This window comes from Thunnus thynnus, chromosome 17, assembly GCF_963924715.1.
Source record: "Thunnus thynnus chromosome 17, fThuThy2.1, whole genome shotgun sequence".
Classification (NCBI taxonomy): domain Eukaryota; kingdom Metazoa; phylum Chordata; class Actinopteri; order Scombriformes; family Scombridae; genus Thunnus; species Thunnus thynnus.
In genome coordinates, this window is record NC_089533.1 from 1,923,601 (window position 1) to 1,950,650 (window position 27,050).

At 38.9% G+C, this 27,050-nt stretch overlaps 1 protein-coding gene across 7 annotated transcripts; it reads left to right on the forward strand.

The window, feature by feature from the left end:
• Nucleotides 1–2,436: 2,436 nt before the first annotated feature.
• Nucleotides 2,437–26,091, forward strand: LOC137167831 (protein NLRC3-like). 7 transcript variants are annotated; one of them, XM_067570131.1, is made up of 15 exons: nt 2,461–2,502; nt 6,844–6,987; nt 7,781–7,917; nt 8,326–8,605; nt 10,049–11,834; nt 14,690–14,863; nt 15,701–15,874; nt 17,269–17,442; nt 18,503–18,676; nt 19,364–19,537; nt 20,041–20,214; nt 20,643–20,816; nt 21,500–21,673; nt 23,081–23,254; nt 23,781–26,091. In XM_067570131.1, exons 4-15 carry the CDS (start codon nt 8,335–8,337, stop codon nt 23,785–23,787), a joined length of 3,630 nt encoding a protein of 1,209 aa, XP_067426232.1. In that variant the 5' UTR covers nt 2,461–2,502; nt 6,844–6,987; nt 7,781–7,917; nt 8,326–8,334; the 3' UTR covers nt 23,788–26,091. The 7 variants fall into 7 exon arrangements, with proteins under 7 accessions (XP_067426233.1, XP_067426232.1, XP_067426234.1 ...); XM_067570133.1 differs by having other exon boundaries at nt 10,052–11,834; XM_067570132.1 differs by lacking the exon at nt 6,844–6,987 and having other exon boundaries at nt 2,437–2,502.
• The last annotated feature ends 959 nt before the right edge of the window (nt 26,092–27,050 follow it).

The following is a 27,050-nucleotide window of genomic DNA, read 5'->3' on the forward strand; positions in this document are numbered from 1 at the left end:
AGTCATTACATTAAATGATCTAACTCAAAAATGTATTAAAATTTGTAGAAATTTAAGGCTTTTTTCAACTTTTTTCTTTTTATTGAAGTGACCTTGCGCAAGACACTTTAACCTTTTACATTGTTTTTAAAGCTTCTGCTTGAGTAGATATACAGTATACAGTACAACTCTGCTCCCAGATGTACTACTTGTTTTGTGTGTTACTTTAAACTGGTACCAGAACAACAAATCTGACTAACCAGAGAGTTGGCAGGATCAGAAGGAGATGCTGACAAAGGTGATGTAACTCCACTCCTGAACAACATACAGATTCCAGATCAGAAACAATAGATAATTCCCCAGAAGTTACAGGAATACTGCTTTTATAGACACAGGGAATAACTTTAAATTTAAAAGTAAGAAAAGGTTAAGATGACATAGATTCAGACAGGACAGAAATCTCTATAGCTGCATTCCATATGTTGTTCAGCATGCCTTTGTTGACTTCCCCTCAGCACTTGCCCTCCGGGGAATCCACGCTGCTATGATAAGAGTCGTTCCACTTCTCTGAAAAATCCAGCTATCTTCATGAGATCGACCCTTCGAGGGCTGAGGGAGTGAGTCATCAATGATGGTCACTCAGCACTCTAGATCACCCACTGTGCATTGCAGTTTCTCGTCATTTTTGCTATGACACCAACGAGCTGCTGATTTACAGTATTTAAAACAGATGTTTGCTGTCCTTATACTGTTATTTGTTGGAAAGAATTTCCCCAATATATTTGTTGTAACATGTAAATATAGTATTATATTATAAATCTTTTTATCATCTTAGCAAAATTTCACATTCACAAAAGTACATTTTATAATAGAAAACCTTTATTTTAAAGTTGTATAGATGAAATGCAACTATACCTACAAAATATTCAGCACTATACAAACCCCAAAGCTTTGAAAACTTAATATACGTAAATTGTATAATTGTCTGAACTGCAGAACCTTTTTTTCTTTTTCTTGTTCTTCTGTCATTATTTAATGTTTTTACCCCTTAACCCTTGGCATATATGTCTATTGATGTTTATTATTATTCAGTTTTAGAATAAATAAATAAATAAAATTAAATAAAAAGCAGATGTTTGTGATTGGAACAAACAGAAAGAATGTCTGAGCAAAGAATCTACAAGTGTAAGTGACAATATCCAGATAATCAGAGTAATCATGTTGAAATTCAATTTTTGTCCTGCCATGGAATTTGCTTTATGAAATTACTTCACTAGAATGGTACAATTTCCCATTATTTGCATTTAGAACTATCCATGTTACTCTTTGGTATTTAAGGGTTAGAAGAAGAGATGGAGCTCCTCATTAGGTTGAGACTACTGACTACAAGGGCATGTCATTCCTTTTACATCCCCTGTTCCTCCCTCACCCACTTTCTCTCTGCTCTCTGTGGCCTCCATGCAATGGATCCTGTTACAACATACCAGGGGCTGAGGGGAAGTGAATGAGGGGAAGTGGAACTACTAATGAAACGCAGCCCTGGTGTTGTGTCAAAGTCTGTTTCCCCATCAACATGTGTTTCCCCTTACCTTGAACTGCATCCAGCCTTATCCCTAACCTTAACCAGTTGTCCTCTGAGGTGCTTAACCTGACCCCAAGCTTACCTTAACCCCATCCAGCTATCTCTGCTACACCTAACCATGACCTAAGTCCAACCGCACACCAACTGCAGAGGTGGTGCTACTCAAAACACAATTTCAGTAAAACCATTTTAGCCACCTAAAAAAATCAATATCAGTTTAAGTGCACACTATATAATATTTTCACTGCTTTACCCTGCCATCAGACAACCCTTCCCTTTGGCACTACATTTTATCAACCGTAGAACTTGTGTATTCCTATGCATGGAAAATACAATGAAATACAATGAATTTAATACAATGAGGAAGTCTTTGTGTCTGTGTTTGTACATAACAGTGAACAAACACTCTTTTTAGAAAGCTCTTAAATTAAATTCACTGCTCGTACTTTAAGCTATAACTGATTCTTGAAAGCTCGGTGCTCAGAGTGACTTGAAATGATGACTAGCAAAACGTTTCTGTTTGGAGCAGCTGACACACACACACACACACACACACACACACACACACACACACACACACACACACAGCCAGAGTAATGTTTCCATCACTACAGAGGACTTAACATTGACTTACATTCATTTCTTGGAGACTAACCTTACTCTAAGTCTAAACTAAGGCTTCACCCTTAATTTAATGATTTACATTACGGGGACTTGCTTTTTGTCCCCAAAAAGGAGATGAGTCCCCACAACCTGAGGAATACCCGATACATACACGTGCACACACACATGCACACACGTGCACACACACAACTTCCAGTAAAGAAGAAGGGGGGAGGAGTAAACATGGAGGAAGTAAAGGAAAAATATTCAGTCTGTTCTTCAGACTCCATTTTAAAGTTGACAGAGCAGAAGCAGGAAATCAGCAAATCTGAGGCAGGGTGAGTGTTAATATGAATTAATATTAGGACTGCAAATAATAATTACTGTCATTATCAATCAATCTGCCAATTATTTTTCGGATTAATGATTAATTGTTTAGTTGATTAAACTGTGTCAGAAAAATATGAAATTTGAAACAAAGTTTCCTTTTGTCTTTTCCCGGTTTCTGTGTCCTCACAGCGATGTAATGTGGCACACTAGTGTGCTCAAAATAGAGAGAAGTCACAGTTAAGAACGACACAGATGTTCATCTGAAGTCTGTTGGATTTAAACCAGAGTCAAAGTTTATCTTTGTGATGGCTAGAAAACACACATGGTTGTATTTAAAGGGATAGCTTGGATTTTTTGAGGCGGGATTGTATGAGGTACTTATCCACAGTCAGTGTATTACCTGCAGTAGATTTGGATTGGCACACTCTCAGTTTGGAGAACAGAAGCTAACCAGTGCTGTGGATGGGGCCAGCAGCAAAATGTATATAACCACCTAAAAATAGGCCCACCTAAAAAAATCAATATTAGTTTAAGTGTATGCTATATTTAGAATATTTTCACTGCTTTACCTTGCTGTCAGACAGCCCTTTCCTTGGGCACTTTTTTTCTCAACCGTAGAACTTCTGTATTCCTATACATGCAGTGTTGCCAACTAATTTTCAGGGGAAGTTTCTACATGCAGGTTGATTTGTTACTAAGAGTTGCTAAATATCATTGTGATGTAATTGTGTGATGACGTAAAATTGCATCATGGTGTAAAATACACAATGACATTACTGAAATTGACTGGTCATCTCGGTGAAAAATGTGATTTGAAATTTGTTAGCTTAGATGTGTTTGTTTTTTATCACATTTTTATTTGTAAAAGTAATAAACACAACACATTTTTTATGATCATGTAGGAGTTGCTGGGACAGAAAAGACCTTACTTCTCTTGACAGCACAAATGTATGTTGTTTTCAATTCAATTATATTTATATAGTGCCAATCATAACAAAAGTTATCTCAGGGTACTTTTCACATAGAGCAGGTGGTGACCATACTCTTTAATTTACAAAGACCCAACAACTCCCCCATGAGCAAGCACTTGGTGACAGCAGCAAGGAAAAACTCCCCTTTAATGGGAAGAAACCTCAAGCAGAACCGGGCTCTGGGTTGGCAGCCATCTGCCTTGACCGGCTGGGTTGAGAGAAAAAGGAGGGAAGGGAAGAGGGGAGAGAGAGACACAGAGAAGCATAATAACAACAATAATAACAATAGCAATGATAATAATAATAGAGATATGACTAGTAATAATAATTGCAATAATATCGTTGTCGTTTATTGTCGACTTCACATCTGCACTGACAAAACGGATGCATCTAAATCGTGTCACAGTAACATGCATCATCTCTGTGACCAACTCTTAAAGATCCCCTCCAGACATGTATTAAGACATACTACTACTACTCTATTCCTTCTCCCTCATTACAAATTCAAGAGTGTATAAATATGCAAATATATTTTATTTCAAAAGTTTTACTACTTCACAGAAGATGTTCTTCACTTTTAAGTCAATTTTCAGTGTATGTCCACCTAAGGCTTCAAGTCTCCACATCACATTTGTGTAAGGGGAATATTGGACCAGGATTGGCTTATGATATCACAAATCATGTTTGTGGGCCCACCACTTAAAATTGGATTTTCAATGAGCTCAGAGAAACTTTCCACTTTCAGAAGATGAATGTAAAAACAATGCTGCTGTGCAACTCCGCACATACATAATTCTGCACAGTGAAGCTCAAACATTCAACTGTGGGCACAAGAAGAAAAACTGATTTTTGAGTGGAGGGTGACTTTGAAGGGCACTAGCCCCTATAACACAACAGCACAGTCTGTAGTGAATATAACAATATAACAGTCTGTGGTGAATTATGTCTAGGTAGTGTCCATCACAATCTGATATTTTTATTTTTAAACACAACACACTGAGTTATTGAACAATTACATATTAGTCTCTATTCCTGTATGCGTCATTTCAAATGAAACAAAGCTAGGCAAACAGACTGTTGTGACCATAGACTGTAAAAAAATATGGATGTAGTCACCATAACGTCACCCATTGGTTTGTGAACTGCTGTTCTGAAGCCTCAAGATTAGCAATTTGACCATTTCCATCTTGGATTTGACCATCGCCATGTGTGATTTTTGGAGCCAGAAGTGACCATATATGGGCAAAAGTGTGGAGCTGACCATAGTACTAGCTGCTAGCTTGATCAGCACGGTGCATTTATAACTTATGGATAACAGTGATAATGCTAATGCTGGTGCTACTTTCTGCTAACGAAAAACAGGCCTAAAACCATTAAAACAAATCTGACAACAACATCTGACTCATTAGGGGGTCTTTTATCACAACCAAACGCTGAACATGGCGAACATTTTTAGGTGACCAAAATATTACAATTAACTTTCATGAACTGAAAACACACCGTAAAATAGCTGCAGCTACATCTATACTCTGTGAATCTGGGGTTACGCCATGGTTACATTACTTAATCAACGCTGTCGCTGTGATAGTGACTTGTCAATCACCACGTAGCCATGCCCTGAAGCATATACTGCTTTATCATCTATTTTATCTATTTTATCTATCTATTTTAGATCATGTTGTATTGAAGAAGACTTGAAACTAGCGATTGAGATCATAAACTCATTAGTAAAGGATTTACTGAGGTAATAAATCAAGAGAGAAGTAGGGTCATTTTCTCATAGGCTTCTATGCAATTGGACTTCTTTTTGCAGCCAGTGGAGTCGCTCCCTGCTGGCCATTAGAAAGAATGCAGGTTTAAGGCACTTCTGCATTGGCACTTTTCAGACTGGGAGCTACCCCCTTGGTTGTGACTGAGTGTGTGACAGAAAAACTGTCACTTCTCATTACTTTAATGCACTTGAGTGTGTGACAGAGAAAATCATTTTTGTGTAATTTAGAGGGAAAATGCGTGCAATTAAGCATTTGAGTCACTTTTCAAAAGTTGCTAAAAGGTTCCAAATAAATATTAAAAGTAGCTAAATATGTTGCTAGGTTCTTTTTGAAAAAATTTTTTTGCCAGTGTAGTCTGAAAAGTTGCTAAATCTAGCAACAAAATTGTTGAGTTGGCATCGCTGTACACATGCTGCACACTGTACACCATAGATCAACTGTTTGGGTCAGAAAGTGCTATTGCAGCATAATACAGTGTACAGCATGCATAGGAATATGGAAGTTCAACAGCTGAGAAAATGTAGTGCCAAAGGAAAGGGCTGTCTGACGGCAAGGTAAAGCAGTGAAAATATTCTAAATATAGTGCACACTGATATTGATTATTTTAGGTGGGCCTTTTTTGTAGGTGGCTAAAATGCATTATCCTGCTGGTCCCATCCAGAGCAGTACATTGCTTAGCTTCCATGGTGGTGTTACACTGTATTTTGTGACCCATCAGATTCTGTCCTGCAGTGTTGGTTAAGTTGGTTAGGTTTAGGCATAGGAGTGTGATGGTTAGGGTAAGAATATCAGAGCAGGTCATAGAATCTGATGTGTCTCTAAATACGGTGTAACACTGGTACTCCTGCCTACGTCTCCAAACCGGGGACGTGCCAACCCAAATTTACTGCAGGTAATACAGACAGAGTGCAACGCGTCATACTCTGAAAACCATGCCCATTGGAGGGGAAAACAATTGGTGCCTTAATATGCAACCAAGGGCTAAAACACTAACATACTGCCTGAAGCTAGCTAAAAACATTAGATTTCAGTATGTCAAAGCATTATTTTAGCACCCTATGTCTACCAGAGAGTTACAGGTAGTTGATAGAATATGCTGAAACCCGTTACATTAAGATGGAATACCTGAATGCAAGGGCTGACATCACATCTACTGTAGAGGTAGCACAACTGTATAGCAAACTCCACCACATATGACACATCTCTCAACTTATATGGTGACTACAGTTCATAAACTCATTTCCCGTTCAGGCTCTTTTTACAGTTAGCATTTCAGCTGAATGCACATTAGTTATTCTGTGATTTAAACATCTATTACAAACACTGCATACCTTTCAATTAAACAGCTATTCTGTTTTTACTTTCATGTATGTTCTCTGTGACAGTGAATCCATGAGTTGCATGGACTCACTGTCCATGCAATTCATGGGATGGGCGAGACTAAATTGCACTTTGTCTCTATATAACTTTGTCTCTATACAACCCCGCTTCAAAAAATGCGAACTATTCCTTTAATGTCATGTAAACTAATAAAAACTAATAAGAAGCTAATAAGTTGAGGCATAGGACTAGGTGTATTATACTGTGTATGCATGTGTGTCTCCAGTGTTACTGGTTTACCTCTCAGAGTCCAGAAGATTAATGTTTTGGAGGAAGACGAGGACAGAGTCTAATTTCTGTCTGTGAAGAGTGATTGGTCTAAAGGTGATCCTCCAGACTTCAGTAATGAAGCTGGACCCCCAGACACAAAGTAAGAGACTGTTTCTATTGTAAACTGACCTGAAGATGATTCAGTGTTGACAGTAGTCATTGAAAAAACAAACACTGCTGACTGACAGCCCACACTCTACTACAACCATCTCCATCAGTTATTAGTGAGAGTCTGAAGATCTTTTGCAGCAAGTTTAGTCATCTAAATATTAAATGGCACCTGATGTGTTTAGCAAAGCTGTGCAGCTCATAAAAATGTCTGTAAATGATACAGTCAAAATACATGCATGCATCAGACTTTACAAACAAATAGTGAGTTTACAGGAGATAAATGTTCATATTCATTCAAACTTTACACATTTAGAGGTTCAAATCTCTGCTCTCACATGTTTTCAGCTGTAGATACAAAAAGAAGCACAGACCCCATATTCATAATGTGTATGTTTTTTTTTGTTGTTGACACAAACACCCTAAACTATTTCTTATTTGCAGAACAGAAAATGCTCCAAAAGGTGTTGAGTTCTGAAAATGCTTCATATAATCATCAAAATCACAGACTGAACCTGCTGAGTTCAAAGAGAAATAATTTACTATCGGCATCATTAGTCAGGACTAGAACGTGATTTATTATAACTAGAGACAGGCAAGAACGATGAAACACGATGAAGAAGCCTGATATTATAGGAGGATAGTCACTGTGTGTCACTTGTTTAATTCACTTTTTATTGGGGAACTGCTGGCTTACAGATCATCAGTTTAATTTTTAATTAATGACAAAATCACATATCACACTACTATTAAAATCCTGTGGTTTGTCTTTTTTGTTTTCACAGAACAAAAAAACACACAAGTACATTTTGAGACAAGACCCTCATTTTTAGGCACTCTCGACTGACAGCTTTCACACCAGTGTTAACAAACCAATCAAAACATGTAAAGACACCAGAGTTCACTGAACAACAACAAACAGGTGAGTTGTAAAAGCAGAGGACTATCCAGACCTTGTGGTGAGATTGTTTTGTTGACTGTTGTTTAAGATTGAACGTGTGTTCTCAATTTAAGCAATGTTCTCTCATTTAAGCAGAAAAATGTAAATTTTAACAAGTACGTGTGTAACATGTTTAACATGTGTAACATGTTTCCATGACAACTGAGAAAACTCGATCCAATAAAAAACTCCAGAACAGCTACTGAGTAGACTGTTGGTGAGACATTTTTATTGAAGATCTCCTTGAGTTTCTCTGACACATAAACGACTGCGGCCAAACTGGTCTTTTTGTCAAATGAGTCAGATCCAGTAGACACACAGAATGAGTTTCTACTGGCAGACAGACAGAAACACAGCTGTTCTCTCATAAATGTTCTCTGATTTTACCAGAGAGCCAAGATGACGGAGATGGACCTCCTCAACATTCTGGATGATTTAAGAGACAATGAATTTGAGAACTTCAAATGGTCCCTGAAGTATGAAAAGGTGGGCAACATCCCACCCATTAAAGAGAGCCAGCTGTCGAAGGCAGAGAGGCGAGATGTGGTGGATCTGATGGTGCATAAATATGAATTTGATGGAGCTGTGGAGGTAATCAAGAGCATTTCAAAGAAGATCAGCAGAAATGATCTCATGAAGAAGTTGCCAAACATCGGCTCAGGAACAGAAGGTCAGTCACAGGAAGAGACAAACATAACATGACCTCCAGACAGCAGATCTGTGCGGACAAACAGCCTGTCTTTATATATTTTTTATAATTTTAGATTGGGATTACGATTAAGATTTCTTAATTGTTATTTCTCCTGACTCAAATACATTGAAACACATTTTATCCTCTACATTTGATCCATCCTATACACTAGGAGCAGTGGGCAGCCGCAGCATAACTCCAGTTCTTTTGGCCAGTGCCAGTGGTCAGGGCACTGACCACTGGCTGTGAGGCAACAGCACTAACCACTGAGCCACCATGCTGCCCAGACAGTAGCCTTTGAACAGTTACAAATTATTTTAGTTCTTCAGGCTCTGTGCTTCAGTACATTCAATTTAAAATACAACAATTGATATTAATTATAAGTTAATTAATTTGAGTAGGTTTACATCAACATAGAAAGAGCAGTGTGGGAGATATAGACCTTTTAACACATAAGTACAGGGGTTCAAAAGTAATAGGATAGATACACATTAAGTCAGACAAAATGATCATACAACGACGCAGGTATAGCTACGCAAACCGATGCCCACTGTAAATCCAGTGATATCTCCTTCGCTGATCACTAGCAGCTCTGAGACAAACAGTACTTCCTGGCGGCTGGTTTCACATTGTGCGAGTAATATGGGGGGGTCATCATTGGATTATTGAAAGATTGCGGGTGGAACTGTTGAAAACATGAATGAAGTCTTGTCAGGTGGGCAGTGATGTCATTCTGATAGGTGGTCGCTACAAAGTAACTGTTATTGGTTACTGTAATCGGGGTTGTGGATAGGAGAAACTTTGATTTTCACTATGAATGAGAGGTGCAGTGCAAATTAAGTGTATTATTTTATTATTTTTATTTTTGGCCCAGGTAGATTTCTCCTGGAGAATGTAAATTTCTCTGCCATGTATACACATAACATTTACTAAACAAAAGACTGTAGATAGGGAAAATGGAGCATCTGAATGAAGGGGGCACACAGAGCGTTTTATCCTTGTATTTAAAGTCTAACTAAAATTTAAATAAACACAAAATACCCTCTAGAAGTCTAAATAAGTTGGTTTCCACCACTTAACATTTTACTGTTTGTAAAATTCAGACACATTCATGTTGTGAGGAAAAGTTCTGACTCAGACACACAGAGCATAACAGAATAAAAAGTCAGGACTAATACACATCTTCTATAACTAATACTGATAAAATGAAAAAGGCATGCTTTGAGAATGAGGTCAGTGTAGAGGAGAAATATTATAACTGATTTGTTGCTTGTACACACAGATTTACAATAACCAGGTTACTACTGTGCTTGTTAACACATTCTCAGTTACCCACGTAACCTGGTTTCTCTGAGTAACCTGGTTATGGAAGTGCACGTAAACATAATGATAGATGTTCAAATCTACATTTGTCTCTTTCAGCAGATGATGATCTGCAGGAGGTCTCATATATATATAAGATCAGCCTGAGGAGGAATTATCAACATGTGACTGAAGGAACTGATGAATCAGGAAGTAGACCCCTCCTCAACAAAATCTACACTGAGCTCTACATCACAGAGGGAAAGAGTGAAGAGGTTAATTCCCAACATGAGGTGAGACAGCTTGAGACAGCTTCCAAGACCATCCATGACACTCCAATCAAGTGCCACGACATCTTTAAAGCCTTACCTGACCAACAGAAATACATCAGAGTTGTTCTGACGAATGGTGTTGCTGGTGTTGGAAAAACCTTCTCAGTGCAAAAGTTCACTCTGGACTGGGCAGAGGGCTCGGAAAACCAAGATGTCAGTCTGGTGATTCTGCTTTCATTCAGGGAGCTGAACTTGATCAAAGATGAGCAGTACAGTCTCCTCATGCTGATCCATGATTTCCATCCAACATTACAGAAGATCACAGCAGAGAAGCTTGCTGTCTGTAAAGTTTTGTTCATCTTTGACGGCCTGGATGAAAGCACACTTTCACTGGATTTCAAGAAAAGGAAGGTCGTGTCTGATGTCACACAGATGTCATCAGTCAACGTGCTGTTGACAAACCTCATCAAGGGGAATCTGCTTCCCTTGGCTCTCGTCTGGATAACTTCCCGACCTGCAGCAGCCAATCAGATCCCTCTGACATGTGTTGACAGGGTAACAGAAGTACGAGGCTTCACTGATGACCAGAAGAAGGAGTACTTCAGGAGGAAATTCAGTGATGAAGAGCTGTCCAGCAGAATCATCTCACATATCAAGATATCCAGGAGCCTCCACATCATGTGTCACATCCCAGTCTTCTGCTGGATCACTGCTACAGTTCTGGAGCGCATGTTGACCACAGCCCAGGGAGGAGAGCTGCCCAAGACCCTGACTGACATGTATTTACACTTCCTGCTGGTTCAGACAAAGAGGAAGAAGCAAAAGTATGATGAGGATAATGAAGCGAATCCACAGGAGCTGACAGAGGCTGACAGGGAAGTTCTTCTGAAGCTGGGGAGGCTGGCGTTTGAACATCTGGAGAAAGGAAACATCATGTTCTACCAAAAAGACCTGGAGCAGTGTGGTCTTGATGTCACAGAGGTCTCAGTGTTGTCAGGATTTTGTACACAGATCTTCAAAAGAGAGAGTGTAATCTTCCAGAAAACAGTCTACTGCTTTGTTCATCTGAGCGTTCAGGAGTTTCTGGCTGCAGTCTACATGTACCACTGTTACACCAATGACAACAAAGAGGTACTGGAAGACTTCCTGGGAATAAACCACAGTTACTCCTCTCTGGATGACTTCCTGATGGGAACCATGGAGAAATCTCTCAAAAGTAAAAATGGCCACCTGGACCTGTTTGTCCGCTTCCTTCATGGTCTCTCTCTGGAGTCCAACCAGAGTTTCTTAGGAGACCTGCTGGGTCTGATAGAGAACAGTCCACAAATCATCCAGAGAGTCATCAACAACCTGAAGAAGATGGACATGTACAAAATCTCTCCTGACAGAAGCATCAACATCTTCCACTGTCTGATGGAGATGAAGGACCGCTCACTACATCAGGAGATCCAAGAGTTCCTGAAGTCAGAAAACAGATCAGAGAAGGAGCTCTCTGAGATCCACTGCTCAGCTCTGGCCTACATGCTGCAGATGTCAGAGGAGGTTCTGGATGAGTTGGACCTGGAGAAGTACAACACATCACAGGAGGGACGACGGAGACTGATCCCAGCTGTGAGGAACTGCAGAAAGGCTCAGTAAGTCCAGATGTGATTAGCACTATAAATCAGGGTGGATTAGTTGTTTCTTTCTTCAAATATAAATAATATAAAATACTTATTATTGTTAAAATAGTGCTCTCCTACTTTGTAGTGGAAATAATGTCAATTATATTTATTCACAGATGTTCTTGAGCTGTTTCAAGTGTTGTGAATGCAAATATCGTTGACTTTTCAGTTGGCTGTGTTTATCGTTGTTAAGTTAATGAACACAATTATTTTTCTAGTAATTATTGTATTTTACAGTTTTTTCCTCTGTTTATCTTCCTTTGAAGATAGCAGCATCTATCTCATTATGCCAATCCTGATTGGCTGGGGATCATGATGTCCATGTCAGGTGGTTCCACTGACCTTTAAATAGCTTAGGTGGAGAAGGCTTTGTGTTTGTCAGTCAAGTCCTCCAGGAATGACACAATCACACCAACAGGACATTGAAAAGAGATGTAAAGGGACCTGGTGGAGGATGCTCTAGTGCTCTGAATGGTGTCAAGTACCATCTGAGGCAGCCCCACTGTGCTTAAATTATACCACTCATGGGCCAGGCCTATAGGGCAAGGTGTTCCAGGTGTGGATGAAATATTTGCCCCCTCTCCACCTGGGACAGCACCTACCTTTGTAGCGGGAGTTGCCATAGCTGTTCGCACAGTAGTTGAACTGTGGCTCTTATGGAGTGCCCTTTAATTCCAAACCCTCCCCAAACTGTGCAGTACTTGTCCAGTCACTAGACACCCACCACCCAGTCCTAGTAATCGAGGACATAATCTGAAGGGAAGAGATTTATGCACCCTCTCACTGTATTGGGGACAACACACTTTTTTTTAGTGTTTATCATAAAACCCATGTCAGTCAGGTGTGTTATGAGGATATGCATTTGTGTCATATCCTCGGAGCCAGTCATCTAGGTATGTAGCCAGACGGATGCTCTGCTGTCATAATGGGGCTAAAACAGCCTTGGTACATCGCACAAACACTCTCGGGCTGAGGGACAGACCGAAAGGGAGCACTCCTTACTTGTAACAGACTGCCTAGAATGTGAACTCAGATATTTCCTGTGTGGAAGGTAAACTGAAATGTGGAAAAATGCATCTTTCAGGTTGACAGATGTGAACCAGTCACCCCAGCACAACAAAAGTATCATGTGTGAGTGAGCATCCTGAATTTGTATTTTCTGAGGTATTTGTTCAGAGCCCATAGATCCAGGCCCCTCTTGCACTGCAAGGCTGGTGAATGGGGAACATCCAGCTCCATCACTAGTAGGGAGAGGGGGGACTTTCAGGCCACCCTCTTCTCCTTGCTTGCCTGCTGACTGGCAGTCTGGTTCAGTTGTCCTGATGGGGCTGCCGTTGGTGCTGGGGCTTTCCTGTGCCAGTTCATCTTCACCTCCTCAGTGTCTTGGGATCTTGAACTGAGGGTCCCGTGAGAGGGCCTGAGTGAAAAACTGTGCGGGGCTGGTGGAGATGGGGGCTTGGCCTTCCAGGGAAGGCAGAGCTGGAGAGCCTTGTCCTCTCTCTTCTTGGGGTCACACCACTGCTGTATGGAGGCCAGAGCAGTGCTGAAAATGCTGTTGGGCATGGTTGGCATGTCCAAGATGTCCTCCTTTTCTCTGTTGGATAGGTCGAGGTTGAGCCATCTGGATCTTTCCTGCAGCACAACATCCCCATGGACTTGCCTGTGGTTTGTACTGCACAGCGCTGTGCATGGAGGCAAATGTAATCACCTAGATTTCCTCCCACACAACCCTGTCCAGCCTTGTCACCATGTCCTCATATAGTTCCGTCCGGTATACCATGAGACCATCCAGTCATGGCAGACTGGACGTGGTTGGCTATTAATGGCAGTGTGGGGTTCCTGGTGGATGCCGTTGACAGCCATGGGTGGAGGTGGGCTGCAACGAGCAGCTCCATAAGGGGCATACGGAGAATGCCAAACTGAGCCCAGTTACTGCTAGAACACATCAGCATCTGTGTCCTTCCCCCTCGTGTCCTTGTTATGAATTTGCATGTCGCTGGACGATGGGTAAGGGTCATTACCTGACAAGCTAGCTTGACATACTAGACATTCTTGAAGACACTTGCTAGCAAGTGCCCACAGCTGAGCATGTTCCAGCCCTAGGCAGCATGAGCAGACCTGGTGTGACTCTTTTGTTACCACAGGGGCAGAGTCAAGGCCCAGAGAGTCCGTCTCCTCTGGTGTGAGAAAGTCCTGGCCATGGTATGGCTAGGTGTAAGAGCACTCAAGTCTATGGTGAAGGCTAGAGAGTCGAAGTGCATCGAGGTAGGTAGCATCTGCCAATGGAGTGTTTAGCCAAGATAGCTAAGATCTGTGGACAGTTAAGCTGTCTATCTAGAGAACAGGGTGAGATATCCTCTGCAGTGACAAGAGGTGTTTCAATTACACCTATGTCACAGTGTAAGCTATTTAATGTAGGTAGAACCACCTCTTGTCGACGTTGCAATCACAAGCCAATCAGGATTGGCATAATGAGATAAATACCTTTAAGGAATATGCAGGGGGCATCGTGAGAATTCAAAACAAATACTATGAATGAGAACTGCAATGTCCGCGGTTTGAATCTGGTGATGGATCGTTGTTGCATGTCATTCCCTGTCTCTCTCTCTTCTTGTTTCCTGTTATCACTTTCCATTAAAGGAATAAAATGCCCCAGAAAAAAATCATTACATTTTTTAAAAAAACGATTAGCTGAACCACTGATGTGAAAATCAAATGTTAATCACAATAAGGAGTGTCAAACTGTTTTGTCATCAAATGCATTAAATAAGTATAAAGTGTCCTCTTTCATGATAACGTATGTTATAATATATATATCATGACAGACTCTCTCACTGTGGACTCTCAAAGACTCACTGTGAAGTTGTGGCCTCAGCTCTTAAGTCCAACCCCTCCCACCTGAGAGAGCTGGATCTGAGCTACAACTACCTGTGGGATTCAGGAGTGAAGCCGCTGTGTGTTTCACTGGAGAGTCCAAACTGTATACTGGAGAATCTAAGGTCAGTTCACTGGCTGTGGCTTTAGTGGGGTTTTTTTTTTCTATATATTCAATTCAAATCCTTCCCTAAAGTTTCAAATGTTTGGTACATACATTTTCAGGATTTACCTAAGTGCAAATTTGTTAGAATTTAAGTTTTTTTTTAGGAAATCAAAGTCCACAGTCTTGTTCTGTATAAAAATGAGTCCCAAAGTTTAAACTAATGAGGCTTCAGCAGTCTGAGTTACACATTTCAAGTGAGCATCTTTGTGTTTCTTCAGCGTTTCCTTGCTGAGCCGCAGTGGAGGGATCATAACTCAAAGTAGGAATTTTGTACTAAATAGTCTGTAACTTTGAGTCAGGCAAAACAAGTGGGTCTCTACCAGACTGTCAAAGCCTCATATTAGTTTCAGCTGAACATCTGAACTGATTTCTGACCATGTAGCTGTGCTAGAGAGAGGCCACTTCACAGTCAATATGGACAGGAGGAATGATTACTGTCATCAATAACATGTTTTAATTACATATACCTACTAAACTACCAAATACAGGAAGAAGAAGGTAATGTATAACTAATGAACAGGTTTTTAGTCCAACATGTCCGATTTCATATTAATCCTCTAATCATAGACTTGACTGAGTACAGCAGCATTTTATGAATCAGTTCTGACATAATTAGATGTCTAAATATTGTGCATTATGTTGATCCATAATAACACAATGACAAAGTCACTTTACTCATTTTAGAGAAAAGCTAATTGATGAGGACATAGTAACATTGAACTACACATTAAAAGCCTGAACATATCTAATTTGATTATAAATGGATTTTAAACTACATCATTTATTCTTCATTCAGATTGTGTTGCTGCGAATTGACAGATGTCAGCTGTGCTTCTCTGGCCTCAGCTCTGAAGTCCAACCCCTCCTATCTTAGAGAGCTGGATCTAAGTGGAAACGAGCTTGAGGATTTAGGAGTCAAGCTACTGTGTGATATTCTGGAGAGTCCACGCTGTAGACTGGAGACTCTGAGGTCATTTCACTGACTGTCTGTCACTATATTTGATCTTAATGTTTAACAGTTGAAACTAATGTATGTGCATACATAACTTACAGCCATGAAATTAATTTTCTTTTTTCCATATTCATTTTTTTACTGTACAAAGATTAGGCTGTAATTATAAAAGATGAATGATTCTTAAAGAAAATGTCAAAAATATCCACTGTTAGTTGTGGATTACATTAATGTTTATATTTTTTGGTAAAGAGTCACATCTGTATACAGAAGATCCTCTTAACTAATATCTGTTTTAAATTGATAAAGTTTACTTGATGAAGATCAAAAAAGTTTTTTCCCTTAAGTTAATTTTAATGTGTTTTAGTGAATAATATCTGATCCTTGATATTGATCCTTCAATACACACACACACACACACACACACACACACACACACACACACAGATCAATGCAAGTGTTTAAAGTATTTTTTACGAATCAGTGTTGACATGAATAGGTGTCTGAATGTTGTGACATTAGGATGATGTCTGTAGAAGTATGATGATCCACAATAATACGATGACAAAGTCACTAATCATTTTAGGGAAAAGCTCATTGATGAGTACATAGTGATGTTGAACTACACACTTAAAACCTAACACATCTGATTGGACTCTCAATGGATTTTTATCCACACAGCAAACAAGAAACCTGGCTTACACAGGTAGATTCGAGTATAAGGACTGCTACAACAGAACAGCTGGATAAAAGCAGATCATTACACGTAACGAAGCATCCTCATATTTAAAATAAGTCCATCTTAAGTCCAACTAAGGCAGTATTCAGAACAAAATCAGGCAGTGTACAGCTGCAGGGTTGAGTGGAGGTGTGGGGGTGTGGGCGTGTTTATTTGTACTCTACAACATAACTGCTGTGAAACAATCAGAAAATAACGTTTTCTTTATCTGATTCACCGGCTTCCTCACTACCAGTGCTCCCTCTCTCCATTCATGCTCTAGCTCACTCAACCACAGCTGCTCTCTCTCGCTGGTGCTCTCAGCTCTCTCTCTCTCTCTCTCTCTCTCTCTCTCTCTCTCTCTCTCTCTCTCTCTCGCTCAATATGTTGTCAGTCTGCTCTGACACAAATACTCACCAAAAACACAAAACAAAAAGTCAGAAAGCCATGTCTTCTCTCACTAATGTAGTTCAAATCAGTTAGACACTTCCAGAACAAGGTCAGGTTTGGTGGAGAAATCTGATTACTGACCTGCTGCATGTACGCAAGGAGTTACAACAACCAGGTTACTACAGTGAATGTAAATACACTGATTGATGAGGACATAGTAATGCAGAACTACACATTTAAAACCTCATCACATCTGGTTGGATTATAAATTGATTTTTATCTACATAATTTATTCTTTATTCAGATTATGGCGCTGCAGTTTGTCAGACATCAGCTGTGCCTCTCTGGCCTCAGCTATGAAGTCCAACCCCTCCCGTCTGAGAGAGCTGGATCTCAGTAAAAATGAGCTTCAGGATTCAGGAGTGAAGCTGCTGTGTGATTTTCTGGAGAGTCCTCACTGTAGACTGGAGACTCTGAGGTCAGACACCATTTTTTACTTTTGAGCGGAGATCAATATGATGTGAAGGTTGTGGTGACACTAAACTGCAGACATAAGCTGATATTAAGCTATTCCACACTAAGTATCTTAATGGTAAAGTCTATTTTCTTCTTCAGTGGTTTAGTCCATTGTCTCTGTCAGAGTAATGTTAAGCTCCACATTTAAAATCTTCATATAACTAGAAAAATCCTACACTGGATAATTCACTCTGTATCTCTGAAACTCTGGATTTTTACATTAAATTTAACCCTCACTGTAACGGATTGTTTAGCAGGACCAAAAAGCAGATGCTTGAGACAGGGTAAAACTTCTAAGGATTTATTGAAGATGGGGAGCAGGGAAGTAGGGGCTCACTGGCTGGTGGTGTGGGGGAAAAGCCCTTGTCTGTGAGTTGATAATGAAGTGGGCTTGAGCAGGGGAGGCAGGTCAGCAGAGTGAAATCCTCTCCAAAGGAGTGACACGAGGAAGCAGCATGCACAGGTGATCCTGGACACACAGAGAAATAAGTTAGGACAGAGTCAAACAACTTGGAAGCAAACACTAAGACAAAATTGGCCAAGATACTACCACCTCTGGTGAGCAGACAATCTGTCTAGGAGTAAGTGGAAAACCGGAGTCTCTATACTGAATCCTGATGAGGTGATTGAGCCAAGGTGAGCTGATTGCAATGAGGAACAAGTGTGTAGCCAGCTAGCCAGGAGGCACAACACACCATGTCAGCAACAGAGCAGAGAGGGGAGTGGGAGAGAGACAGGGAGGAAAAAGAGAAAAGAGACACAAAAATACATGTATATGCTTCACAGCAGCCGTTGACATTCAATTTCATTCTTAAAGTTCAAAAGACTCAATCAGACAGCAACAAATGTTATATCCAGTATACTTTTTCAAACACTTTTATGAAGCTTTTCAGTTGTTTATACTGACTGAAATATTTAAACACAAGATTATGTGATTTTTTTATGGTGACACTGCTCCATTAAATGTAAATACTGTAGATATGTTGAACATCCATTTCCTCCTATTCTTTATTCTTATTCAGATTGAGGGAATGCAGTTTGTCAGAGATCAGCTGTGCTTCTCTGGTCTCAGCTCTGAAGTCCAACCCCTCCCATCTGAGAGAGCTGGATCTGAGAGGAAACAACCTGCAGGATTCAGATGTGAAGCACTTGTCTGATCTTGAGGAGAGTCCAAACTGTGCACTGGAGACTCTGAGGTCAGTGCACTGATTGTCTGTTATTATTGTTGATCTTTATGTTTAACAAGTGAACTTTGTTTATGTACATACATAACTTACATCTGTGAAGTTAATTTTTTTCAACATTTTCATTTTTTACTGTACAAAATTTAGTCTGTAGTTATAAAAGATTACTGATTCTTAAAGGAACTGAAGAAAATGTCCACTGTTAGTTGTTAAATTAATGTTTATAGTTTTTGGTAAAGAGTCACATCTGTATACAGAAGATCCTCTCAACTAATATATATTAAATTGATCAAATGTACTTGATGAAGGAAAAATATTCATTAATTATATTCTTGAATGTGTTTTAATGAATAATGGCTGATTATTGATATTGATCCTTCAGAACACACACACACGCATGCACACATGCACACACACACACACACATAGGGAGAGATCAATGCAGGTGTTTGAATATGAATATTGTATTTTTTATGAATCAGTGTTGACATGAATAGGTGTCTGCAGGTTGTGGTGACATTTGGATGTCAGGCTGACATTATGATGAACCACAATATCGCAATGACAAAATCACTCTTCTCATTTTAGATAAAAGCTCATTGATGAGGACATAGTAATGTTGAATTACACATTTAAAACCTGAACACATCTGATTTGATTATAATGGATTTTTATCTACATCATTTATTCTTTATTCAGATTGAGTGACTACAGTTTGTCTGGGATCAGCTGTGCTTCTCTGACCTCAGCTCTGAATTCCAACCCCTCCCATCTGAGAGAGCTGCATCTGAATGACAACAGGCTGCAGGATTCAGACGTGAAGCTGCTGTGTGATTTTCTGGAGAGTCCACACTGTAGACTGGAGACTCTGAGGTCAGTTCACTGACTGTCTGTTACTATTGTTGATCTTAATGTTTAACAACTGTACCTAATTTGTGTACATAAATAATTTACATCCATGAAGTCCATTTCCTTTTTGTCCCATATTTTAATTTTTATTGTACATTAATTTAGTTTGTATTTAGAAAAGATGACTGATTCTTAAAGAAACTGTAGATAATGTCCACTCTTAGTTTTTAGGTAAATCAATGTTCATAATGTTGGAGAAAGAGTTCCATCTGTATATAGAAGATCCTCCCAACCAATAAACTAACTCTGTTTTGAATTAATCAAAGTTACTTGCTGAAGGAGAAATATTTCTTTATTATATTCTTTAATTTGTGTTAATGAATGATGTCTGATCATTGATATTGATCCTTCAAACGACAGAAGCTCATTGATTAGGACATAGCATTTTGGAATACACATTTAAAACCTGAACATATCTGATCCAATTATATATTTATTTTTATCTACATCATTTATTCTTTATTCAGATTAAGGGGATGCCATTTGTCAGAGATCAGCTGTGCTTCTCTGGCCTCAGCTCTGAAGTCCAACCCCTCCCATCTGAGAGAGCTGCATCTGAATGACAACAGGCTGCAGGATTCAGACGTGAAGAAGCTCTGTGATTTTCTGGAGAGTCCACACTGTAGACTGGAGACTCTGATGTCAGTTCACTGACTGTCTGAATTGAACTGAACCTAATTTGTTAGTTGTTAAAGTAAATCAACATTTATAATTTTTGGTAAACAGTCACATCTGTATACAGAAGACCCTCTCAATGAATATCTGTTTTAAATTGATAAAGTTCACTTGCTGAGGGAGAAATATTTCTTCATTGTATTATTTAATGTGTTTTTTATCAATCAGTGTTGACATGAATATCTGTCTGAAAGTTGTGGTGACATTTGGATGATGTCTGTAGAAGGCTGACATTATGATTTTGACAATAACACAATGACAAAGTCACTCTACTCGGTTTAGTGAAAATCTCATTGATTAGGACATAATAATGTTGAACTACACATTTAAAACCTGAGCATATCTGATTGCATTCTTAATGGACTTTTATCTACATAATTTATTCTTCACTCAGATTATGTCGCTGCAGTCTGTCACAGATCGGCTGTGCTTCTCTGGCCTCAGCTCTGAAGTGCAACCCCTCCCATCTGAGAGAGCTGGTGCTGAGTGAAAATGAGCTTCAGGATTCAGACGTAAAGCTGCTGTGTGATTTTCTGGAAAATCCACACTGTAGACTGGAGACTCTGAGGTCAGTTCATTGACTGTCTGTTACTATTGTTAATCTTAATGTTTGACAACTGAACGTGAGTTATGTACACAGTTAGAACTATGAATTTAATTTTCTTTTTCCCTATTCCTTTTTTCCATGTTTTGATTTTTTTATTGTACAAAGTTAATTTGTAGTTATAAAAGATGACTAATTCTTAAAGAAACTGTAGAAAATGTTTACTGGTAGTTGTTAAAGTAAATTAATGTGTATAATTTTTCAAATAGTCACATCAGTATACAGATGATCCTCTAAACTAATACATTTTTAAATTGATAAAGTTTACTTTGTGAAAATAATTTTTTGGTCTTATGTTAATGTCAGTGTTTTAGTGAATATTGTCTTATAATTGATATTGATACTTCAGAACACACACACACAAACACACACACAAAGGGACTCAGGGAGATTAATGCAGGTGTTTAAATATTTTTTATGAGTCATTGTTGACATTAATCAGTGTCTAAATGTTGTGGTGACATTTGGATGATGTCTGTAGAAGGCTGACATTATGATTATCCACAACACAATGACAAAGTCACTTTTATTCATTTTAGATAAAATCTCATTGATTAGGACATAGTTTTGTTGATCTACATGTTTAAAATCTGAACACATCTGATTAGATTATAAATGGATACAATCATCATTTGTTCTTTATTCAGATTGCGGGGCTGCAGTTTGTCAGAGATCAGCTGTGCTTCCCTGGCCTCAGCTCTGAAGTCCAACCCCTCCCATCTGAGAGAGCTGAATCTGAGTGCCAACAAGGTTCAGGATTCAGGAGTGAAGCTGCTGTGTGATTTTCTGGAGAGTTCACACTGTAGACTGGAGGCTCTGGGGTTAGACACCATTTTTTCTTCTCTGCTTAGATTAATATGTTGTGAAAGTTGTGGTGACACTAAACTGCAGATATAAAGCTGATATTATGCTGATCCACACTGAGTATCTCTATGGAAAAGTCTACTTTCTTCTTTTCTTCTGGTGTAGTCCATTGACTGTGTCAGAGCAATGTTGAGTTGCATATTTAAAACCTTCACCTCTTAAACACTGTTTATATTTAACAGTTTTTAATCTGCGTCCTGTTGGGTTCAGGTGTTTGGAGTTTCCATCTTCTAAACTTTATGGCTTTTTTTGATTAATCGTGACTCTTTTTTTCGATGATCAATAATTGATTCTTGAAATCCAGAGATCAATCTTTGAATTGCACCTTTGCTCAGTAAACGTGTATATGTGGTCTGTGTTGTGTATATGCAGTGGTTACTGGTTGTAAATGGTTCAGTTAGAGCAGCATGATGTGTCAAATGTCTATTTGTGGAAATCAAGTTATTACAGCATGCAGAAAATTCTTATTTTAAGTTTTAAAGTAATGCAGATGCTCGCTGCTATATTAGCTGCCTTGAGTCATGACAGTCCTGTAAACCGTGACATGAATAGTTTCACTCTGTGGACTCGCAGCAGTTTATGGGACTGTCGTGACTCTGGATGGTCAGCTGACTCTGGCTGTCTTGTAGGGGGTCAAGAGATCACATCTATAAGAGGAACTGACTGAAAAAAGACTCCACTGACTGATCTGAGCTCTCGGTTTGTATTTGTTAACGAAATGTTAAAATTGACTACAAGATGTGAAACCATGATAGTCGACTGAACAGTGTGCAGATCCTACTGTATTCAGTCTGTCTCTACTTGCCAGAGAGATAACACCATCCTGCAGCTGTCTGCAGGTGTCAGACTAATGTAAACACATATACAAACAGGGCAGATAACTAATAAGTAGACAGTTTCAGTTTCTGCTGTCTGTGCTCAAAGTGATAAAGTTGAAACAGCAGGTACTGACAGTCCATGTGTTGCTTTATGGGATAGCATTCATGATAGCATAAATGAGCATAATGATGAAGCCCTTGCAAGTGACACCAATCTTTTATTATTGTTGCTCAACTGTTTTGCACATGTAGGCTTAAAAGATATAGATGTGTTTTGTTTTAGTCTTTTTGCATTTTTAATTGTGTTTGGCTGCACAACATGAGTTTGTATAGATGGAGTCACTGATGGAGCTACAGAGTTTAAGAGGTGAAGTCACTAAAGGTGAAGTTTTTAACCTGCATCCTGTTGGGTTCAGCTGTTTGGAGTTTCCTTTTTTAAAATATTACATTCTAAACCCTCTTCAGCTCTGAACAGCTTATGAAATATTCAATGATTTCAAGCATGAACTTTGTCCTCTAAAGTGACATAATTTATTCTTTATTCAGATTATTTGGCTGCAGTTTGTCAGAGATCAGCTGTGCTTATCTGGCTTCAGCTCTGAAGTCCAACCCCTCCCATCTGAGAGAGCTGCATCTGAGCTTCAACAACCTGCAGGATTCAGATGTGAAGCTGCTGTCTGATTTTAAGGAGAGTCCACACTGTAGACTGGAGACTCTGAGGTCAGTAGAGAGTTGGAGTCAGTCCGTGCTGGTTTCAGCAGTATTGTATTAAACACAGTTAGTATCAAAGCAAAGATCCAGTATTTCCTGGTGAACCTCCAACCTTCTCAGTGGCTGCTTTCCTCAGTGAAGCTGTGAGAGGAGAATGGTGACAGGTTTCAGGATTGGACAGCAATCCACCAGTCTCTGTCTCTGTCTCTGGTTCTGCAGTAATTATGTATTCATGACTCTCAGCAGTTTATTTCCTCTGTATACTTAAGTCAAATCTGCAGAGTAAACAGACTTGATACCAAAAGCCTCTGTAGGTCTGTGAGTTTGGAGCTCAGTGTGTTCACTCCAATACGTTAACATGAGAGCTGAATGGAAGCTGGTTACACTGCACAGCTGTTCCACCTCTGGTCTGAACAGGACTGAAGTCCCTGCTGCTCTTTATACTGGATGTTCTGTATCACTCATTGAAAGCTGATGAAGTGAGTCTCACTAAAATCTGATTTATGACCTCTGTTGTTTCTTATTCTCTCATCAGATACTGAAGATCTCAGTAAGAGTGTGAGTGAACATCCAGGAGTGTGTGTTGAGAGAGGATCACCTGTATCTTGATGATCCACATGGACCAGAGTCTGGATCTGGATTTTCTTATGAGCTCATTGTCATCAAGCGTTTTCAAAACATGTCTCCTTTCACAGAATATCTCTGCCTGAACTCCACCTCCTTAAGCTCCTAAATATCGGCAGAGATAGGAATCATTTACCAAGTTTGGAAAGTTGATAAAACACTTATTCTGCTAAAAGTAGGACCAGAGATGCTTCATTCTGATCATTTTTGGCCAATTAGGAGTGATATCCTGCTGAGATGCTTGATAGTTACGGCCCAGTTGTGAAAGATGTGACATACTGGATGTCCACAATTTTTATTTGGTTAAATTCTGAAAGAATTCATCATTGGTCCAGAAAACCTGCATGCACAGGTCAAATCATATCATGGTTCTGTTGATAACAACATCAAGCCTGTGGTGAAAAACTTTGTATTTTTTGATTCCAGTCTAAGTTTTGATGATCATATCAGCAGCTCGTCCATTCCTGTTTTCACCATTAAAACATGTTAAAATTATATATATGAATCTTGCACAGAACACTGCCACTGTCAGATTTTTAACTAACTAAGATCATATTGCTCCAATTCTATCATGAATTCACTGGTTACCTTGCTTTTATATGATGACATAAACATGATGTTAAAAACAATAGTTTATATCTCTTAATGATATTTAACAAGTAAATTGCAGTAGGCTGTAAGTAAACACTGGTAAGCCAATCAGCCAATCAAAACTATATCATTTATACTTGTAGGTGAGATAATTTGATCCAGCATGATCCAGCCCTATCATATCACATCCTTACATATTTTTTTTTACATTAGTGCAGCATCTTGCATGTATTGTACAACACTGCACACAGCAATAATGATGCAAACAGACTATGTACACAACTTCATTAAAAACATAAACCTCCTGTTGACTTATGTGTCCTTACAGAGGGATGTTCCATCAACACAGCTAAAGAAAGCTGCGCTTACTTGAAAAAGTCTGGCTAGAATTAATATCAACTTTCACTTGAGGCTCAAGCCATTCCACTAATGCAGCTTAACTGCGTCTAGTTAATGTTAATTCTAGCCAGGCTGGAATAAGCTTGCAATGTGTGTGTGCATGGAGGACATAAGCAGCCCAGAACAGTCAATTGTCGAAAGGATGATACTATGTCACAAAAAGAAGGGAAAACTAGAGTGATGTTCTTCTCAGAACAAACTATATGAAGAATATAAGATTAAATTTACTCTTGTAGGTGGGTAGTGATGGCCTAAAGGTTAGAAGAGCGAACTTATTACTAGAAGGCTGATGGTTTGATCCTCATATCCAGCATAATGAGTCTGAGTGGTGAAAGTGAAGAGTAGGGCTTGTCCCTGGTTTTTCTATAACTGCACAATGAGTGGTGGGCTATAAATCTGTGGAAATAAATTAACTTGCAGCATTTTTATCCTGTGCCAAGCTTCATTTCATGTATAACATTTATTTTTTATTGTAGTTATGTTTTTCTCTCTTTGTGTTTAAATGAGCCATATTTTATTGAATCTGTGTTCTTTGTTTTAGATATCTGTGGAACTGTTAGATTTTTTTGACTAACCACTGGACCACCAGGACATGCCATCTGATTTTTTGGTTATTATTATTCTCACATTCTCTTATTCATTTCTTCAAATATTCCAGGAAAGGATAGTCTGTGTAATTTGGTCTACTTATAGATTTCCATTAATATTTATTCATCAGTCAATTATTATTGGAAACTTTACTCTCATATATGTTGAATTGTATGTTTTTCTGTGGAACAAAAAAAATGTTTACATGTTTAGCTGACCTGCTGTGAACTGACCAAAAGACTTTAGCTTATGCTAGTTTATCAATTGGAATTTATTAATTGTAAGTGTACTAACCGAACACTGTCTTTATTTGACCTATAAATTAGTGCTAAAGTACTTGGTTCTTTCCAGGAAATGTACTAACTTTAGATTGTGTTTTCTTTATTCCTTAACTTTATTGATGAAATTGAGTGCAATGTACAAACAAGGAAATAGTGCCACCAAGTGATTGTACAAGAAAACCATACAGACTTAACACGCAAAGCAAGGAGAAATAAATACATGAAAAAAGACATTTTAAAAAAATATGGGGAGAGGAGAGAGTAAATTTAGTTAGAGATCTCTCTATTAATCATTTTGTCTATGAAATGTCAGAAAAAAAGAGAAAAAAAGAGGAAAATTAAGATTTTGTTGTTTCTTTTGGTAAACATATTTGTGAATGTAAAATTTTGCAATAATAAAATATAATTCATAAGAAATTAAGAGTCATTGTCTTTGTCATGTCAATAGAAACTAAAAATAATATCTTTGAAGAAAAGGGAAAAGTAATTCACAGAAAGAACACATATTTTCAATATTGTTTTTTAACTCCTAAAGGAAAAACTTTACAGGTTGAAACTTATGAATCAACTTAAAAGAAATGTATTTCATCTCATTAGATATGACAAACCTTTGCTGTGGAGTCCACACTTTTCTCCAGTTTATATCTTTCCCATAATAATTCCAATATGATATTGTACAAGGAACAGCAACAATGTTGTTTAAAACAAAGCTCTTATGTTGTAGTTATTTCTCCTGGTACCAGAAAAACAATTCTGACCAATCAGAGAGTCAGCAGGATCAGGAGGAGATTCTTGCAAAGGTGATGTAACTCCACTCCTGAATAACATACAGATTCCAGATCAGAAACAATGGAGAATTCCCCAGAAGTTACAAGAACGCTGCTTTAGATTCTCTGCTGAAGCAGTTTGAGTTTTCCATCCCTTTGGATGTGTCATCAGCAGACATGGGCCTTCTTAACACATTTGAGAGCATCAGTTGTGTCACGCCGAGCTAGTGTTGGTTTTGTTTCTTCAGGTGCCCTCGCAAAAACCATCAAGCACTATGTTGACACTGGCTCTCATGAGGACCACCCAGGAAAGGAAGACCAAGAGTTCCCTTTGCTGCAGAGGAGAAGTTCATTAGTTACCAGCCTCAGAAATCACAAGTTAACGGCACCTCAGATTAAAGCCCAATCAATGCTTCCCTGAGTTCAAATAGCAGCCAACATCAACATCAGCTGTTCGGAGGAGAGTGTGTAAATCAGGCCTTCATAATTAAACTGCTGCAGAGAAACCATGACTGAGGGAGACCAGTAATAAGAAGAGAAACATCAGGAATGGAT

Bases quoted from the DNA above. Each gene is read 5' to 3' on its own strand.
- LOC137167831 (XM_067570132.1), top strand. From the start codon at position 8,335: ATGACGGAGATGGACCTCCTCAACATTCTGGATGATTTAAGAGACAAT. The intron at 8,606-10,048 runs GTCAGTCACAGG...TGTCTCTTTCAG, and splicing joins CATCGGCTCAGGAACAGAAG to CAGATGATGATCTGCAGGAG. The intron at 15,875-17,268 runs GTCATTTCACTG...TTCTTTATTCAG, and splicing joins TGTAGACTGGAGACTCTGAG to ATTATGGCGCTGCAGTTTGT.